Consider the following 20840-nt stretch of genomic DNA (forward strand, 5'->3'; position numbering starts at 1 on the left):
GTATGTTGGCAGGTCATGTTTCCTGTAACAATGGTTAAAATATCCCATAATAAGAAGGCATAGCAATCTAGCAAACTTGCAACTTTGATGGTGCTGGATTTTCTGGACTATTGGATGTTGTTTGTTATCACCATATATTTTCAATTGAATTTTTTTTGTTACATGGTATCATAATAAATTTACCAGTGAAGTGGAGAAGTTTAAAGAGAGTGGGGAACCAAAGTCTGGATACGTAAAAGGAAATTTAGGAGCTGGGATGCTGGTGAGCGAGAGAGGAATGAGGAAATCAGAGTGAGTGCAAATGGAGTGCAGTAAACATTACCTGATGCACCATTATTTTTTTGGGTGGGGGGAATTCTGATCTTGGACAGCAGATTATTGGAGTTATACTGTTTCAAAATCTCCAAACTGAGTGATTTGACCAACATATTAAATTATAACATGTTTAAGCAGCCATTTTAACCATTCTGATAAAAATGGGAACTATGAAATATTTTGTTTGGTCTTGATCCTTTATCCTGGGACTCCAAGCTGCATTTTATTCAAATTGTTCTTAAATATTTCCAGACATCTGCTTGGAAATTCTGAGCATCTGTTTCCTGCTGGGATTCAGTTCCATGGCTCCAGGGCTGAGAAATAAGCTTGTTAAATATTACTCAATTTCAAATTATCTTAAACAATACATACCAATCATTTTCTGCACAGCATTGTTGATAAAAATCAAGGGAAAAATGGTGTGTGACTACTTCAAAAACAGGTCAATTGCTGCTTTTTAAATTTTGAATGTTATTTAGATGAAATAGGTTGACGAGTTGCATGAATTGTGCATACACCATCAACCATATAAATTTAAAATCCTGTGAAAATCTGTTCAATGTGATCTATATTAGTTCCACCTCGTCTATTGTTTGATAGGTAATACACATGAACATTTAATCAAAAGGCAAAGAACAAGGAATGCTGAGTTTCTCATGTCATATGAAATATAACTTCAACTGCCTTGTGTATTAAATGTAAACCCAGATAACCCGACAATTTTCATTGGTGAAGGAAATTCTTCTCTTCTGCACCTTCCTATGTAACCGTAAGACTATAGGCAAGAAGCAGAACTTGCGATTTGGCCCATCAAGTCTGCTCTGCCATTCACTTATGGCTGATTTATTATCCCTCTCAACTACATTCTCCTGCTTTCTCCCTGTAACCTTTAACACCCTGAGTGTGAACCTATTAATCTCTGCTTTAATATACCAAAGGACTTGTCTTCCACAGGTATTTATGGTAATGAACTCCATAGATTCACTACCCTCTGGATAAAGAAATTCCTCCTCATCTGTGTTCAAAGTGTATGTCCCTCTATACTGAGGCTGTGCCCTCTGGTTCTAGATGCCCCCACTATGGGAAACATCCACTCCATGTTCACTCTATCTTCGCCTTTCAATTTCCATTAAGTTTCAATGATGACCCCCCCCCTCATTCTTCTAAATATCAGTGAGTAGTACAGATATAGAATCATCAAATGCTCTTCAAATGCTGTGGGCCCAAAGACCCGAGGTCTTTGTGATCTTTGGGCACAGAGCTCGTAAAAAGCAACAAAACAGACTTTTTAACATCGTCAACCAGTGGATTGTTGTTATGTCTCCTGCTCACTGTGAAAATGGGGGACACTTCCCTCTCCCTTGCCAGGGAGGGAGAGAACCTGTGGGTTGCCAAATGCTGACTGAATTGTGATGGTCTTTGGGGTAACTGTAAGGTCTGTGTCTTTGCTATTGCTTAGCTCACGCTCAGGTGTGCCTTTTGTTTTGCTGGTTGGGGGAGTGGGGATTGTTGCTTGCCGCCACTTGCACGTGGGAGGGAGGAGCTGGAGGGGGTACTTTGGTACTCACGTTTAACTGCCATTCATTCTTTGGGGCACTTCTCTGTTTTCATGGATGTTTTGCAAAGAAAAAGCATTTCAGGATGTATATTGTATACATTTCTCAGACATTAAATTGAACCTTTGAACCTTTGAAAAGTTAACCCTTTCATTCCTGAAGTTATTCTTGTGACTTCCTCTGGACCCTCTTCATTGCCAGCACATCTTTTCTTAGATATGGAGCCCAAAATTACTCACAATATTGTAAATATGGTCTAACCATTGCTTTATAAATTTTCAGCATTACATCTGTGTTTTTGTATACCAGTCCTCTTGAAATGAATGCTAACATTGCATTTGCCTTCCTTACCACTGACTCAACATGCAAGTTAATCTCTAGGGCAGCCTGCATAAGAACTCCTAAGTCCCTATGCGCCACTGATATTTTGATTTTTACCCAGTCTAGAAAAAAGGCTTTATTTCTTCTACGGAAGTGCATGACCATACACCTCCCTACATTATATTCCATCTGCCAATTTTTTGCCCATTCTTCCAATCTGTCTGAGTCCTCCTGCAGATTCTCTGCTTCTGCAACAATACCTGCCTCTCCATCTTATGCAGCATCTGAAAACTTGATCAAAGAGCCATTAATTCCATTATCTAAATCACTGACATATAACTTGAAAATAAATGATCCTAATACCACCTCCATTGGAACACCACAAGTCACTAGCAGTCAACCAATAAAGGCCCCACTCTATGCCACCTGCCAGTCAGCCAATCATCTACCCATGCTAGTGTCTTTCCTGTAATTCATTTTGGCCCCTTAAGCAGCCTCGTGTGACCCCTTGTCAAAGGCCGTCTGAAATTTCAAGAATACAACATCCACAGACTCCCCTTGGTCTGTCTTGTTATTTTCTCAAAGAACTTCAGCAGATTTCCTGCTAAGGGAACCATGCTGACATTAGCTTACTTTATCATCTGTCTCCAAGTACCCCCAAACCTCATCCTTAATATTGGACTTCAACATCTTCTCATCCTCTGAAGTCAGGCTAACTGGCCTATGATTTCCTTTCTTCTTCCTCCCTTCCTTCTTAAACAATGTTTGCAATTTTCCAATACTCTGGAACCATTCCAGATTCTAGTGATTTTTGACAAATCATTACAAAAGCCTCTACGGCCTCTTTGTCACCTCTTCCAGAACTCTACTGAAGGTTTATCTTATAAACTGTGAGAAAAAAACTTATATAGACTATTGGTCTCTTTTTATTTGTTAGCTTATTACTAGCAGTAGACCCAAATGTCATATTTTCATTTCAAAGGACACAATTTTACTAGAATATATCAAGAAGTACTAAAATTGTTCCTTTGTCCTGTTACAGCAATGACAATGCAGTTCATCAGCCACCGTTTCCCTGACTGCCATGATCCAACAATAGGTAAGCCAGTACGCTGCTTTATTTTTTTCTTCTTACAAAATAGTAAAGTGTAAAAGGAGCTTTTCTGGTGTATATGATACATAAACTATTCCCAGGTTTCCAGCCAGGTCGAGGTATTAATTTTAACTGAGGTTTCGATGACAAACTCTGCCATCTTCATCAGGGATAATGCCTAGGCATGTGTAGTCTGGTGGTATAGACACTCAACTGTCATTGTCTATCGGTTCTGATTGGTTTGTCCTCGTCATATTCCACTTCTTACCTAGAGTGAGACCTTCGTCCTTCTACTTTGATTAACCATGCAACAATTATTTTGTACACGGAGTCTCCAGGAGGAAATAAGACAATTACATATGACATTCCTACTGAATGGTTACAAAACGAAGGAAATCAATTGGATCCCTAAAAGGGCTGATGGAAAAACTAGGAAACCTAACAAGGAGAAACCTGTCCCTATCACCTGAATTCCCTATATTTCCACAGTTTCCAGAAGGATCACCAGGATTCTGAAGAAATACTGTCATAATAGCATTCACAAATCTGTAAGTAAGTTCAAATCCCAGCTTATGCAGGTCAAAGATGACCTGAGATTCAGCCTGTGTTTATAGGATTCCCTGTGAATATATCAGCCAGATGGTGGAAACCAGCAACAAGGAGCATAGGAGGTGTATCCATTTGGCTTACCCAGAGAAATTGGGGGTAGCAGAACATTACATAAGCAATGACCACAGGATTGACTTTGTGCCATGCCAATGGTTTTTGGGTCCGCCTGGTGATGGAGTCATTGAATTAAGACTGGAGAATAAGAATCTCAAAGACAAAGGTCTCACTCTTAAGTAAGAACTGGAATATGATTTTAATCAAGGTGGAAGAGTGAAAACCTGATTGGTTGAGACTAACCAATCAGGTGGGATGGATGATGAGAGAAGCGTATACATAACACAGGACTAGACTAGATTATCCCTGATGAAGATGGCAGAATTTGTCATTAAAATGTTGATTAACCTCAACACCTGGACCTGGTTGGAAGTCTGAGGAGAGTTTACGCAAAATAGTAAGGGTTTAGAAATCATTTCTTGATTGCTGCTCAGCAAAGAGCTCAGGCAACTATATATAAAAATTAGAATTGGGAGCAGAAGTAGGCCATTCAGCCTCTCAGGTTTTTTCTACCTGTAACCCCCTGGGTCGCCTCAGGCTCGCTCAGCTCATTCTCGTCTAGGGGGAGCAGCCTTCGGCCCCGCCAAACTGGGTAATCTGCTGGTGTGGATGCTGTGTGATGTCCCCGCCTCGCCCAAAAACAGACAGTACACCATATGCGATTAAATGAGTACAATTTATAAAGGTTACTATAACTAAGTGATTAATAATGATACAGTATATATGAAGAAAAAAATAAAGAAAAGGTGCCAAACTTATCAAAGTCCAAACCACTTCGTGCACAACCGTTGGAGCTCAATTACTGAAGTCTTCTGGTCACCATTCGATCCCCTCCGAACTCCTCGACTCGCAGCTTAGGACCATCCGAAGTGGTTAACCATGCACAACTAGCTTCATCTCCTCTCCTGGCCTCGGACCCCCGCTTGGGGTCTGTTCCTCGCCCAGCTTACAGCATCGCGCCCTCTCTCTCTCACCCCCTCGCGCCGATCTCCCCAAAAGCCCACCAACAATAGCTTACAGACTCAGAAGTCAGAACAACATTAATCCCAATTGGTTTACAAAGGAATACAATTCTCGTTATCAGTAAATTTTAACCCAAACAAGCTTCCAGCACACTCTCGCAACAAAGAAGCATTCCTGCTTTTAACAAAACAAAGAAGCCATTTTGATTACATACACAGTAACAAAGAAAAAAGAAGAAACCCCCTTTACATACCATTTAGTAAGATCACGGTGGCTCAGATGGGAGTTTGAACTATGCATTCCCTTCTCCACCAGCAACCTTTCACCCAAAAAATGCACCATTGTAACGATTTTCTCAGGAAATTTGGTACATCTCCATTGATGCTCACTAAGTGCATCATCAAAAACATTCTACCCATGCTCTGTCCAAGGCCACAAGAAACTGCAATTATGGCATTATCTTAAGTCATCACAAAAATCAGCCCGTATCACCAGGGTCAAGGACAAATTCTCTCCCACTATTGTAAGACCTCTTGAACAATGAGGTGTACTCTCAACCTTACAATCTACCTCATCATGGCCTTGCTCATTATTGTCTGCCTGCACTGTACTTTCCATGTAACCGTAACACTATAATCTGCTTTCTGTTTTTGCTTTTCCCTTTTACTGCCACAATGTATTGATGTGATGAAATGATCTGTATGGATGTCCTGCAATAAAAAAGGTTTCTCATTGTATAAGTGACAATGAACCAATTACTAATTACCTGTTACACCCTTGCTTTGCAAGAAACCACCTACCTACATCTTAAAAAATGTAAAGTTACTGCGATTTGGTGCTCTTTGAGGAAGAGAGCTCCAAAACCTCACAACATCCTGAGGGCAAAAGGTTCAGATAGTCATCAGTAAAATTTTAAACTGGAATTCTTAATTCCAGATTCTGCTGCAGGAGAAAACAGCCTCTCCACATCTACCTTGTCAAAACCCCTAATGCAGATTGGAACCTCTTTATTCCAAAAGGTTTTGACTGGGTAGAATTTGTTAGGTGCATCTCAAGGGTTTCTTAAATCATGATGTAAATAGTCCAATGAGAAGAGGGCCTATACTGGTCATCTTCAGAACTGAACCTGGTTAGTTGATTGACCTTTCAGTGGGAGGACACTCAGGAACAGTAACCACAATTCCTTAAGTTTAAGATAGCTATTGATGTCATCTTATAGACTGCACTTAGCTATTATTTGATCTTATGGTCTATTATAGACTACTATAATGATGGATGGAGTTTAATGCAGCCAAATATAAGGTATTGCATGTTACACTTTGGAAAATATAATGTGAAAGGACACTGGTAAAGCCATTAACAGTGTTGGTGTATAGAGGGATCTTGGGGTCCAAGTACATAGCTCCCTGAAAGTAGTTGTAAGCATTTGTTTAGTGTAGTGATGGAAGTGTATGGCATCCTTGCATTTATTTGTTGAGGTGCTGAGTTCAAGGGTCAGGAAGTTAGGTTGCAGCTTTATAAAACTCTAGTGAGGTCATATTTGGAGTATTGCATTCAATTCTAATTGCTCCTTATAAGAAGAATGTTGAGGTTTTGGAGAAGTTGCAGAAGAGGTTTTATCAGGATGCTGCCTGGATTAAAGGACATGTACTTTAAGGAGAGGTTGGGCAAACTTGGGTTGTTACACTGGAACGGCAGAGGATGAGGGGAGACAGTACAGAGGTTTATAAGATTATGACAGGCATAGATAGCATAGACAGCTGGTATCTTTTGTGCAGGGTCAAAATATCTAATACCATAGGACATTGACTTAATGAAACAGGGTGTAGGTTCAAAAGAGATATGCAAGCAGGTTATTTTTATAGAGTAGTGGGTGCATGGTATTTGCTGCCAATGTCATTGGTGCAGGCAGATATGACAGAGGTGTTCAAGAAGCTCTTAAACAGGTGCATGAATGTGCAGAGAATGGACAGATATGTTTAGTTAGGCATTTAATTACCATCTTAATTAGTTTGGCACAACATCGTGTACCAAGGGCCTGTTTCTGTGATGTATTTTTCTGTTTTATCTTCTGTCTTTCAATCTAATCAACAGACACTGTTCTAATCTCGAGCAGATACAAGCCTTGCCTGTTTAACCATTTTTTTCATATGACAACTGGCACATTCCGGGTTTAGTCAAGCATGAACTGATTCAAATGTTGGCATGGCTGATCAGCTGAAACTGTTGAATGAAATGTTAAATCTGCAATCTTTAATGTGCCAATTTAGAGTATGAAGTGCTGGTCCCTGAGCTTACATTGTTTCTTGGAGCTGATTGGGAAGTACATGGAAGGGTGAGTGTAGATCTTGGGTAGAGAATTCAAGTAACTGTACACTGGAAACCTAGGGTCACCCACATATACTAAAGAGAGTAAAGCTTTCCCCAGTTTGCATTCTGTTTCCCTGGATTATCATGAGCAACAAATGTATTATGATTATTCTTGTAAGTGGTGTCACAGGTGGATTGGGTCATAAAGACAGCTTTTGGACCATTGGCCTACATAAATCAAAGTACAGGATAATGTCATGGGTAACAGATGACACACATTGTTCATAATAGAAACAGTTTTACATAATTTCCAAACACCACCATTGAGTTGTTCTGTTCACTAAGATACAGTGTCTGATGTAGCATGTAAAACACTCTTGCATGTTTTATTAACAAAGTCCTATAGTGGCCACCCTGATGCTCTCGGATGATTCCAGAGTTATTCAACAACATGTCAACCAACATGGTTGCGATGATAATGTCAGAGTTTTGGAAGTGGCATGGTACCATGTGGTTTGCACAGGCGGAAGCCAATTCATGCTGTGAGAATTCACCGCTGACACTACCAAATTATACTACATCATAGCATCGCTAAGTAGCTCCACTGCAACCAGCGTGGTGAGTCTACTGGAAGACCCACCTGCATATGATAAATATGTCACTCTGAAAACTAATTTATTACAGACTGTTAGACTGTCTGTGTCCCAGTGCCCCAAAACATTGCCTGGCCTGGGTGATGCTAGGCCTTCAGAACTAGTGGATCATAAGCTATCTCTCCTGGGCAATCACTGTCCTTATTTTATTTTTAAATGACTCTTAATGCAACAAATGCCTGATCAAGTTCACATAGCCCTCACTAATATACCCATGAAGGACAATTGGGAGCTTGCTAAAATGGCTGATAATCTACATCAGCCAGGAAGAGGTACCTCGATCCTCTTCCTTTCCCTGTCTCAATTAGCCCTGTCAGCAGAGCCTCCAACAGACTCATGCCTGTGGCTCCGAACCGAACAACACAGGCTCTGGTTTTCAATAGGTTCAGTAGGTACATTTAATGTCAGAGAAGTGGATACAATATACATCCTGAAATTCCTTTTCTTCGCAAACATCCACAAAAACAGAGGAGTGCCCCAAAGAATGAATAACAGTTAAACATTTGAACCTCAAAGCCTCCTCTCAACTCCCCCCTCCCATTCACAAGCAGCAGCAAGGCAACTGTTTTTAACTCCATTCACAGTCATTTGCATCTGGGCGGATCCAGCCTTCACAGAAATTGGTTGCTTTAAAGACTGTGTGGCAAGGCCTAAGGAATGACGTCTGAGAATGGAATGCAGTCTATGTTGTGTGTCAACAGTCAAAAATTAACTGTTACGTTCGGGCACCATCGGCACGTTTTGAGGTCCTGGAGCGACGGTTTGTCCATGTTGATGTGGAACTGATTGGTCCTCTCCTACCCCTTCCCCCTCTCCCGCGGTATCATGCTTCGCCTTACCATGGTGGACCATACCACCAGGTGGCCAGAGGTTGTCCCTCTTGTGTTAACAACAGCTGCAGATGTGGCTCAGGCATTTAATACCTGAGTCGCTCTGTTTGGTGCCCCATCTGGTATTGCTTCTGACCACGGTTCCCAATTCACATTAGGCTTCTGGGTTGTGATAGACCAGAACCTCGCCATTAAATTGCATCACACCACAGAGTATCACCTACAGCTCAATGGCCTATGTGTGTGCTTTCACTGTTTCTTAAAGGCTGCTCTGTCCTGGCAGACAAGTGTTGTCATGATCATCTCCCATGGGTCCTGTTGGGGCTCAGGATGACTCCAAAAGAGGATTTGAATCTTTCACGAATTGAGATGGTGTATGGACAGCCACTATGGGTGCAAGGTGATTTTATTCCTGATGCACCTCTTCCTACCTCCCATCATGGCATACAGCCCTCTTAGGTTCCCACTGGCTTATGTTCTACCTCATTCCTTTCTGTCCACCATGATGTACATCAACACTTGCTTAAGCCCCCTTATGATAGCCTGTTCTATGTTTTGAAATGGGGCAAAAAGACTTTTGTTGCAGATAGGAAGGGTAAACCTAAATGTATTTCTGTAGATGGCCTTAAACTGACCTTCCAAGACTGGATTGGTTCCACTACTGTACCCCTTGCACCATAACATGACCATGTACATGTCAGCCCAACCCAGAGGTACCTGCTGTTGCTCCAACCAGGGCACAGTGGACCTGAGCTGTGCGGTTCATATGAGCTCCACATGGACTTGCAATGCCAGCTTTGGTGAATTCTGTCAGGTAATGGAATGGCTGATAGATGACACATATTGTTCATAATAGAAACAGTTCTATATACTTCACAGACACTGTTAGTGATTTGTGTTCACTTTATGAGACAGTATCTGACATAAGGCAGGGTTTAAGGGTCAGCACAACATTGTGGGCCAAATGTCCTGTACTGTGCTGTATTTTTCTATGTTCTATAATGACATCAGTGTGAGGTGAATGGTTTTGATTTATTCATAATGGAAGTAAAGGGATGCAGCATTTGGTGTGCACATTAAATGTCTCTTGTATGTTTTATTGATAATATCTTACCAAAGTATTGAGTACACATATTGGGATGTTATGTTGAAGTTGTATAAGACATTGGTGAGACCAAATTTGGAATGCTGTGTGCAATTCTGGTTACCTGCCTACTGGGAAGATATCACTAAGATTGAAAGAGTACTGAGAAAATTTACAAGGATGTTGCTGTGAATTGGGGACCTGAGTCAGAGGGAAAGGTTTAATGTGTTCGGATGTTATTCCCTGGAGCACAGGAAAATGAAAGGTGATTTATTAGATTTGGTAAATTTTGAGGGATATAGTTAGAGTTAATGCAAGCAGACTATTTCCACTGAGATTGGGTGAAATTAGAACTAAGTAAAGGGCGAAAGTTGAAATATTTAAGGGGAACTTGAGGCGAATTTCTTCAGTCTGAGATGTGAGTGTGGAATGAGTTGCCAGAGGAAGTGGTGGATGTGGGTTTGATTTCAACATCTAAAATCAGTTTGGATAGGTACATGGATACATGGACAATAGGGGTTTAGTGGGATATGGTCCAGGTACAGGTTGGCAGAATAACAGTTTGGTATGGACTAGATAGGTTGATGTTCTGTAGTGCATTGTGACTCTATAACTCTAAAGGAAGGTTACATGTAGTCAACAAATCAGCAAGCACTTGTGGAATGAGAGAAACAGAGTAATATTGCAGCAGATGACCTTCCATCAGAACAAACAGTTCTGACACAAATAGGAATGACTGGTTAACTAAAATGGTTGAATTCAATATTGAGTCCCAAGGACTGCAGTTCAGCTAGATGGAAGGCAAATTGCTGTTCCTTGAGTTTACATTGATCTAGACATATGAGCTGATCACATAGTGAAGGCTTTTCTTCTTCTAAAGACATTAAGCTGTTAATTGTTTTCCATGTAGTTTCTGAAATACACCCAGTACACATTGAGATGCTGCTTTGCATGCTCTCATTCTCTCTTTCTTCATCAGTGCCTTGTAGCTGTCAATTCACTGTTTCCTAAAGTTGGTCTGTCCAAGCAGTACCCTGTTACCATTGTATGCTCAGAAAAGGTGAATCCACTTGGGTGTCCTGAATGCCCTTACTTTCTAAGGCTATGATACTTACTAAAAACTAGTTCCTTAATTCAAGTGACTTCATCCAGTTCACTCTCAGGATCACTAGTACACACATATGTTCTCCACAGACTTGGAATAACCATGTTCCCTGTATCTTAGAACACACCCAGTTCCCAAAATTCTGAAACCCACACATTCTCTACTACCTGGAAACCACACACTTCCCACAGTCCTGGATTCCCCACATTCCCCACAGTCCTGGAACCCATATTTCCCACAGTCCTGGAACCCATACGTTCCCCAAATTCTGGGAATCCACACATTTCCTGCAGTCCTGGATCCCACACATTCTTCACAGTCTTGGAACCCATACATTCTCCACAGACCCGGAACCCATGTGTTTCCCATAGCCCTGGCACCCACTCATTCCTAAAGTCTTGGAACACATTAGTTCCCCACAGTCCTGCCACCCGCATGTTCCTCACAAACATAGAACATGCATATTCTCGTAGTCCTGGAATTCACACATTCCCCATTGTCTAGGAACACACACATTTCTCACTGCCCTGGAACCCACACATTCTGCAGTGACCTGGAACTCACTATTAATCTTTCTGTTTGTTATACAATCCCATTGCCTTTTACTGTAGATCTCAAATTTTACCGTATCATTAAGACATTTAGCATTGTACTCAGCTGCTAAAAGGGGACAGAGGCCATTGTTTCATCTCATTTTGCAAACGAGCTGCCTGTTTCCATCCAGAATTTAACAGCAAAAGCAAATATTAGGTATTCCTTGGACCTCAACATTTAAGCATTAGAATAGATCTCTGTTTCAACTATGTCTCAAGCTTTAGAATACAATGTTTCTGTACACCGACTGAAAATTAAATAGAGGAACTGTAGATGGTGGACAAATTAGATAAGAAGATTATACGCTGGGATTACGTTCAGTCACGGAATTGTAAAACATAGAAATAGTCACAGTGGCTTAGCACATCTCTCCTGATAATTTTGCCCACCTACATTTATCCCATTTGTCCATATAAGGACTTTCTCCTTCTATGCCTTGACTACTTAAATGTCTGCATACTTCCTATATGTAGTAATTCTATCTGATTCCACCTAATAGTCTATCAATCACTCTCTGTGTAAAAAAACTTGTCAAGATCTCCTTTAAAACTTCTATGATTCACCCTAATACATACCTTCTGCTTTGATACCCATGCCATGGGAAAACATATCTAGCCCATCTGTTCCTCTCATATTCTTAGATACTGCCATCAGATCACCTCTCAACCTCATTTGCCCCAGTGTAAACAAGCTCAGCTTATCTAATCTCCCCTAGAAATGAAGTCCTACTATCCATACAACATTCTGGTAATCTCCTTTGCACCATCTTCAGCACAACCACATCCTTCTTATAAATATAATACATTCTGCAGATGCTAGAACACATACAAAATGCTGGGGGAGGAGAACGCAGCTGGTCAGACAGCATTTATGGAGAGGATTAAACAGTCGACATTTTGGGTCAAGAACCTGACCAGAGCTGCATACCATCCTCCAGGTGCAGCCTAGCCAATGGTTTGTAAAGTTGCAACATTACCTTCCAATTATAACATTCTGTTCTTTGGTTTAGGCCAGATCAGCCATGATCTTATTGAATGGTGGAGCAGGCTCGACAGACAAGATGGCCTACTCCTGTCCCCATTTCTTATGTTCTTATTTGCCTTCTTTAGTGCCCTCTGTACCTGTGTTGTAACCTTTAGGGAACTATGGACTTGGACCACTGAAACTCTCTTTTTGTCAATAATCATTGGTGCCTTACCATTTACTGTATATGATCTGCCACTGTCTGGCTATCCAAAATCAATTACTTTGCACTTGTCAGGATTTAATTCCATCTGCCAATGTTCTGCACAGCTTTCCAACAGATGTATGTCCTGTTGCAGCTTTCAGTGACCAACCTCGCTATCGACAACACCACCAACTTTTGTGTCATTCTCAAACTTGCTTTGACATTCATATCAGACATCATCATCAGCGATTACTCGTAGTCAAGTATGATTTTTCTCCTGGTGATCAATCTGGTCACTTGTTGGTCATGAGATGACTGAAGGGGCTTATCCATGATCCACAAGTCCTATTTCAGTGTTGGCAGCTGTAGGTCATTGAAGTGGTGGATGTAGCTGGTTGGGCCTTCCCAGTCTCTCCTTACATTGAAGCCGCTTAGTCTCAGTGGTACGGTGGAGGTATTCTTCAAGCTGTCCATTTCCCTCACAGACAGCTGTCCATTTCCCTCCAGCTTTCCTTATCCTGTACTAATTTCTCCCATCCATTCAGGTTGATTTAGCACTTCCTCTGCTGGGTCTTGATATTGTCCCTGAACCACTTTTTCTGCCCTCCAGGAGTGCACTTTGCATCTTTGAGTTGGCCAAACAGGAGTTGTTTAGGGAGTTGGAAGTCAGACATACAGTTGATGTGGCCAACCCATCACAATGGTGTTAAGTCACAATTGTGGCTATGGAGTTAATGTTAGCTTCCTCCAGGATGCTGGAATTAGTGTACCTGTTCTTCCAGCTGTCTCCCAGAATCGTTCAGAGGCATCTTTGATGGTAAGTTACTAGGGATTTTATGTGTATGCTGTATGTTGTCCATAACTCCGCTCTATATAGAAAGGAGGGGAGGACTTTAGCTTTATAGATCCAAAACTTAGTGTTGGTCTTGGTAGCCCAATCTTCAAAAACTCTCTTTCTTAGCCTGACAAAAGCTCTATTTGCACAGCCTATTCTGCAGTTTATTTCAAGGTCAATGTTGGCTCTTGAAGAAAGAAGGCTGCCAAGACATGGGAAGCAATCAGTGTTCTCCAGAGGGATTTTGCCAACTTGGATGGTTGGAGATTCAGGACCTTGATCTGGAGGACGTTGGTGTAGGACTTGGGTTTTCTTGATGTTTTGATCAAGTCCCAGGAGGTTGTATGCTCTGGTAAACACATCCGTTATGTACAGCAGATCCTCCTCAGAGTGAGCTATGATGACATTGTCTGCATGTTGGAGCTCCATGATGGAAGTAGTTGACACATTGCCCTTTGACTTGAACCTGTTATGGTTAAAAAGCTCCCTCCTGTCTGTCCAATAGTGAATCTGGACTCCATGTGGGAGTTCTAGACCTGTGAGGTGAAAAATGGTTGCAATGAAAATGGCAAACAGTGTTGGGGCAATGATATACCCCTGTTTGTCCCCGAACTGAGCCTTAAAAGGTTCTGTTTCAGAGCTGCTGTTGCTGATGACTGTGTAAAAGCTGAAGGATCTTGAGGTATTTCTCTGGGTACCCGATTTTGGACAGTACCTATCAAAGGGCAGGATGATTTACAGAGTCAAATGCTCTTGTAAGGTCTATGCAAGCCATATGAAGTGGGAGATTTTGTTTCTGGGCTTTCTGCAGCTATTGATGTGTTGTAAAAATCATGTCAGATGTTCTTCTGGCTGGATTGAAGCCATGGTGAGACTCAGGCAGGAGATCTTCTGCCAGAGGTGAAAGCTATTCATATAAAGTTTAGGTGATTACCTTTCCTGTAGTGGGGGGAGGGTGGGGAGAGGTCTCTATAATTTCTGCAGTCCGCTTTGTCACCCTTTTGGAAGACTGTAACAATCCCTGAGCAGCTGGAATCTTCTGGTCCCAGATCTTGACAAGCAGGTCATAAATATGATTTAAAAGTTTCCTTCTTTTAAATTTCTGCTGGAATTCCATCAGGGCCAGTGGCTTTGATGTTCCTCAATTTCTTGCATGCCGTCTGCATCTCCTTGATTCGTGGAGGCTTACTCACGTCCTCCTTCATGGGTTGTTGTGGGAGCTGGTTGATTACTTCAATATCAACAGTGGTGTTACAATTAACTAGTTTCTGAAAGTGTTCCTTCAATTGAGAATTGATGGCATCATTGTCCTTCAGCAGCTTTTGTCCATCCTTGGAGTGAAAGGGGTTTAGGCCACGATGATTCAAGCCATACACTGCCTTGGTGGCAATAAAGAAACCCCTGATATCACCAGAATCAACAAGCTGCTCTATTTCTAGGGCCCCCTCAGTCCACCATTGATTCTTTATTTCCCTTACTAGACTGTGGCCTTAGCTTTGGAGTTAGTTTCTCTTTGTACCTTGCAGTTTGATGTCCTTCTGCCAGGCACAGAAAGCTTTCCTTTTGTCATTGATGAACTCTTCTATTTCATTGTCATTTTCATCAAACCAATCTTTGTTTTTCCTGCTCTTGTATCCAATGATGTTTTTACAAGTATCAAGGGTGGTGGTCTTCAGTATGGTCCAGTGTGTTTCAATGTCTCTTGGATACTGCTTTGGGAGTCTTTCAGAGAGGGCAGCCTGGAGATGTTGTATCTTTGCTGTGTCTTTTACGCTCTTGATGTTGAACCTGGGATGGCGCAGCTTTTGCACTCTACTCTTCCATAAGATTTTGATGGTCATTGGTGAGCGAATAAGCCACTGGTCTGTCCAGCCATCATTAGTACTGATCTTGGCTCTTGTGTTCTTTTTGTTGCTGCAGTCCCTCGTTCGAACAATGACATAATCTATAAGATGCCAAGTCTTTGAACAGGGATGCATCCACAAAGTTTTCATCTTATTTCTGTGGTAGAACAGATGTTCAGCACACTTGGAGAGTAAGAGCATTCCACTGGAGTTGATGTTGCCAGAAACTTCCTTCCTAATTGTGCCTTTCCAGGGGTTGCTGTCCCTGCCAGCTCTAGCATTGCAGTCTCCAAGAAGAATGACCTTATCTTCCTTGGGAATATCTGACAGTGTGCGGTCTAGGTTGGCATAGAAGTCTCCTTAGCATCGTCTGGTGAGTCTAGGATTGGAGCGTAGGCACTCGCAGCTGTAGCCAATTGGTTGTTAGCAAGCTTAAGGTGTGTTGTCATTGATGCTAACAGGCAATATCAGACATGTGACGTTCAACTCTGTCATTCATATCCGTGTTGTTCAGATACGTATATCACAAACAGCGATAGTTCCAGCACTGATCCCCTTAGTACACCACTCATCATAGACTTCCAGTCAGAAACCAAATCATCCTTCCTTGCACCAAATCAACTTTAATCCAATTAATTGTTTCATCTCAGATCTCAAGTACCATAACTTTCTTGAATAGCCTATTATTTGAGACATTGACAAGTACCTTATGAAAATCCATTAAAGACATCTATCACCCTGCTTCATCAAGCTATTTGATTACCTTCTCAAAAAATATATCAGTCATTACCGACTTGGAGTGAAATGAACTATTTCTGCAGAACCTCGATTCACATTGGTGATTAATCCAAAGATATACATTTTACATTTTTAATAGTCTAACAGGTTAAAATGTATCATTACAGTTTTCAATTCTGCACTCATATCTGAATTCAAACCGTTTCTTCTAAGATTCCTCAACCACAACATAGGAACTTCTAATATTAACTTTACAAAATCCTGTTAATTTATCCATGCACTTGAGTAATTTGATGCTTTTTTTTTACAATTAGATCATTGCTTTCCTTACAGCTCCTCTGCCGGATAAGTCTTCAGGGATGCTTTGGTCCTTTGTTCTTACCAAAGCTTCAATGCAACATAGTTTTTGTTAAATATAACTAAAAGCTATTGGAAAGGTTTGACACAAAATAGGTACTTGCTTTCAGAACTGGATACATTTAGATATGAAGAAAAATATAGTGTTTTGATCTTGCAGCCTTTTGACACCAATAAACAGCTATCACTCATGTATTACGGTCAGTATCCATTGATATGAGTGCTTTGTGTGAAGCAATGGTCTTAGCTGTCAAAGCCTTTGCACTACACACATTTATGCTTCAGGAATTCCACAATTTAAGAGCAATAGTAGTTGTCCCATCCTTTGGCAAACTATTTTCTAATATTGTGTCTGGAAGATAAATAGTAACACAATACATAGCAATTCATAAAATAAATGTTGTTACTAACCTGCAGGAATAGAAATTCAATGCTAATTAACCCAGCACAATCTTTGATCATACAAATTACTCAAGTAGTCTGTTATGTGAATACCTACAAGACCAGAGTGAGTCAGCTTCATTCTTTTTAATAATAATTTTTATGAAGGTCAGTCTGCTTGTGGTGCTGGTCAATATAACAGCAATCTTTCCTGAACCCTGAAGTAGCAGAAGCTATAAAAGCTGTATGATTACTTGTCATTTTGCAGAGAACCAACAAAATATTATTTTCACTCAAAAAAGACAGTACTTTAAACAATTCCACATAGACCTTAGACGAAAGAGTATTATCTTCTTGAAAGAGTGCCTGGTAAAGTGTTTTCTTTGCTTGGGAGGAAGAGACAATAGACCCATATGTCACTTTCATCCTAGTGAAATGCTCCAAGAAACAGCAGTACAAAACCTCGAACAGCTGGATGATGACAAATGACTATTGGATATGAGGATAGGGCAGAGGTTTTATAATGACAACCTTGAGATGAGTTTATTGCTGCAATCAGTAGCAATGCCAAAGGGGAATCTATGAAAAGGGTATTTAAAACCCTATTTTATTATAATTAACAATCAATAAAGTGTTTGTTCCATAATCAGTGTCCTGAGATACAAGGTGGATAACAATGAAACAAAGAAGAAGCTGATATCTTGCTTAGCACTGGAGTGTTTGCAACAGTACACAGAACACATAGAACTGACTATTCCAAAGGCAGTATTTCTTTAAAATTAGTTTCCATGTGCGTGATTCAATTTGTATGGCCAATACTGCTAAGATCTAATTCAGAGAATTGGCAACTGGATGAAACATGTGCATAGAATTAATATCAAAATCCAAATGTAGTCATTAGACCTTGAATTGAATCAGTTCCTGAAACAATCACCTCTTTTGGTTGGAAGTAAAATTAGCAGCCAGGGAATTCTAGAACCAAGAGTGCAGTCAGTATTTTTTGAAGATTGTATTTGTTCATTTTCCATGTTGTATTCTGAGGAATGGGACAAAGTTGTACTCATAATTTTGTGATTTCTCTAAATTACCATTACTAGAACCAAATAATCTGCAAACTGGAGATTCACTGGTGAGAACAGAACACTCTTTAGTAGAGTATACTGGGTGGAACGCAGCATGCCAGGCAGCATCTATAGGAAGAAGCACAGTCGACGTTCTGGGCCGAGACCTTTCGTCAGGATGTTTCGTCGAGACCTTTCGCCGAAACGTTGATTGTGCTTCTTCCTGTAGATGCTGCCCGGCCTGCTGCGTTCCACCAGAATTTTATGTGTATTGCTTGAATTTCCAGCAGCTGCAGATTTCCTTGTGTTTGTGTTTAGTAGAACATACATTGGTTTATTCTCAGTATTTAATTGCAGATTTTTTTTAAAGATTTCTGCAAAAGATTAAATAATTTAGAAGTCATGAGCTTCTAATTTAAACAGAAGAAAATTTTCGTCTTCTAAATCATTTTATTTTCAGATGGAAAAAGACAAACATTTGGAAATGTGCAGTTCCTGAAAAGGGATGTATGTCAAAATAAACTAGTTGTTACTTTTTGATTAATAGCTGGGACCATAATCCACAAAGGATCAACTATTTTAAAAGTGTGTTTTACTCTGTTTGCAGAAGATGCATACAAGACTCAAGTACGAATTGATGATAATCCTGCATACTTGGACATATTGGACACAGCTGGCCAGGTTAATTCTATTTATGTGTTCCTTTTCACCTTTATCTCAAAGCGACCACAAAAATCTAAAGCTTTCAAACAGCCAATTAGATCAGAACAAGGCTGGAGGGAAAGAAAATGATCCCTAAAAGATTGAAAAACTAAAGAGTTTATTCTTGAGTGACAAGCAGGCTAAAATTAAAATTTTCTCATTTTATCCACAAGAATCCAGATTCCAGCATGATGTTTAATTACTCATTCACAAGACTGACTAGTAAGTTAAATCTATTTTCCTCCCTGTAAGGTAATTTTGAACTGGCTTCAAAATTTTAATAGCTAATGTAGTTAAATCACTTATGCTTAAAATCCATCAAAATATTTTGTTTGAAGGATTATTTGAGTGCTTGACTCTGCTCAAGGTAAGCTGCTGTACCAAGTGCAAGGGGCAAAGGAACAATTATAGCGAGATAGAGAAAAGAGCGTTTCCATGCAGCAACATTGCCCTCCATCTTTCACTGCCATAACTAATATTTCCAGTGAATAAGTTGAGGGAGAAAGATGGGTTTCCAAAATCTTGTGATTTTTGGTGATTCTGACAATGCATAAATCAAATTCCCCTGGAACCAAATATTAATTTGGATGGTGGAAAGGAGAGGAGGCTGGATGCTGAGGCAAGAGTTAAGTAGCAACTGGTCAGGGGATATAGAAAAGAAATTTAATATATTAAAGTGGATGGATTGCCAAAGCCACATATTTATGCCAATACTGTAAGTGTATTGTGTTCAAATGCAAATTTAAAGCTGTAGAATATTACAAAATATTAGAATGTCATCTAAATTGTGGGAGATTACAAAGCTATGTGGAGCAGAGGGTTTTAAATGTCCTAATGGATGATTCATAAAAGTCTAATTTTGCATGTGCAGCAGTGATTAGGAAAGGTAAGTAAATGTCATCATATATTGTGAGAGGAGTTGGATTAAGGACGTTCCGGTTCAGTCACTTAAAGCATTGGTGAGGCCTAGAATACCTAGATTACTGGTCCTGATATACCACCTGATGAAGGGCCTCAGCCCGAAATGTCGACTGTTTACTTTTGTCCATAGATGCTGCTTGACCTGCTGAGTTCCCGCAGCATTTTGCGTGAGTTCCTAGAATACTAAGTGCAATATTGGGCTCTGCATTCAAGGAGGGATGTTAATGATTGTAATCAGTTGACTTGACTAATTCCAGAAATAGATGGGTTGTCTTATAATTGAAGTTTCAACAAGCTAGGTTGCATCTGATGTAGTTTGGAAGAGTGAGATGAGACATAATCGAAACACAGAAGATTTTGAAGTATTGTGATGGGGTGAGTATGAGTAGAATATTTCTTTTGTTGAAGAATATAGATTAGGATTCTTGTTTAAAATGAAGGGCTGGTTACTTATGAGAGATGTGAGGCATTCTTTTCTCTTAGAGGGTTAGATGCATTACTGCATCAAAGGACACTGAAGCGAAGTTTTATGCTGAGGCAGAGGCAGGTAGATTTCATGATGCACAAGGAGGTGGAAGGTAACCAATGATAATTTACTTTCAGAATGTGGAGTTCAGGTTACAATCAGATAAACCATGATCTTATTAAATGACAGAGCGGACATGAGGGGCTAAGTCATCTTACTCCTGCTCTTAATACATATGTTTGTATGATCCAGTAGCGGGCAGGTCAGGTTTACATTGTGCTTGATTTTCTTTACTAAGTGAATGCAAACCTGAAAATCATGACTGCAGTGACTTAACAGGCAATTCTTCAGAGGAGCTGCTGCAGCTGCCATTAAAATGGTGCATTGGTTGAAGATAATTACCTGTACTTAGAGCTGCAAGAAGAATACTTGGTCTTCTGGTGCCTGATTAAGAAAAGAGGTTTGTTGTCGTCACTAGCTGTCACTCAGCCCTGATTGACTAAGCCATTGATCACCCCATATAGCCCAACAATCCACTAATATTGTCTCTAGGCTTCTTCCCTAATTACAACTCCTCTCTCCTATCTGAATTATCAGGTAGGCAGGAACTTTTTCCTAGTGTGGAAATAGCTAATAAGAGGAAGCATAATTTTAAGGTGATTGGAAGACAGTATAGGGGGGATGACAGAGGTAAATTTATTTGCACAGAGAGTGCTGGGTGATTGGTGCATCCTCTCAGGGGTGGTGATAGAGGCAGATACAATAGGGGCATTTTAAAATCTCTTGGAAAGGTACCTGGATAATAGAAAAAGTGCAGGGCTATTTAAGATAACAAGTCAGATTGATTTTTGAGTAGGTTAAAAGATTAGCACAACATCTT

General features: G+C 40.4%; 1 protein-coding gene across 10 annotated transcripts in view; it reads left to right on the forward strand.

Moving 5' to 3' along the window:
• Positions 1-20840, forward strand: part of LOC132404908 (GTP-binding protein Rit2-like) — a 328089-nt gene that overhangs the window by 131397 nt on the left and 175852 nt on the right. For all 10 annotated transcript variants that reach the window (XM_059989504.1, XM_059989507.1, XM_059989513.1 and 7 more), the window contains 2 exons: positions 3235-3291; positions 18479-18552. In XM_059989504.1, coding sequence (XP_059845487.1) covers positions 3235-3291; positions 18479-18552 — 131 coding nt within the window. The remainder of the gene's footprint in view (positions 1-3234; positions 3292-18478; positions 18553-20840) is intronic.

Source organism: Hypanus sabinus, chromosome 14 (genome assembly GCF_030144855.1).
Source record: "Hypanus sabinus isolate sHypSab1 chromosome 14, sHypSab1.hap1, whole genome shotgun sequence".
Classification (NCBI taxonomy): Eukaryota; Metazoa; Chordata; class Chondrichthyes; order Myliobatiformes; family Dasyatidae; genus Hypanus; species Hypanus sabinus.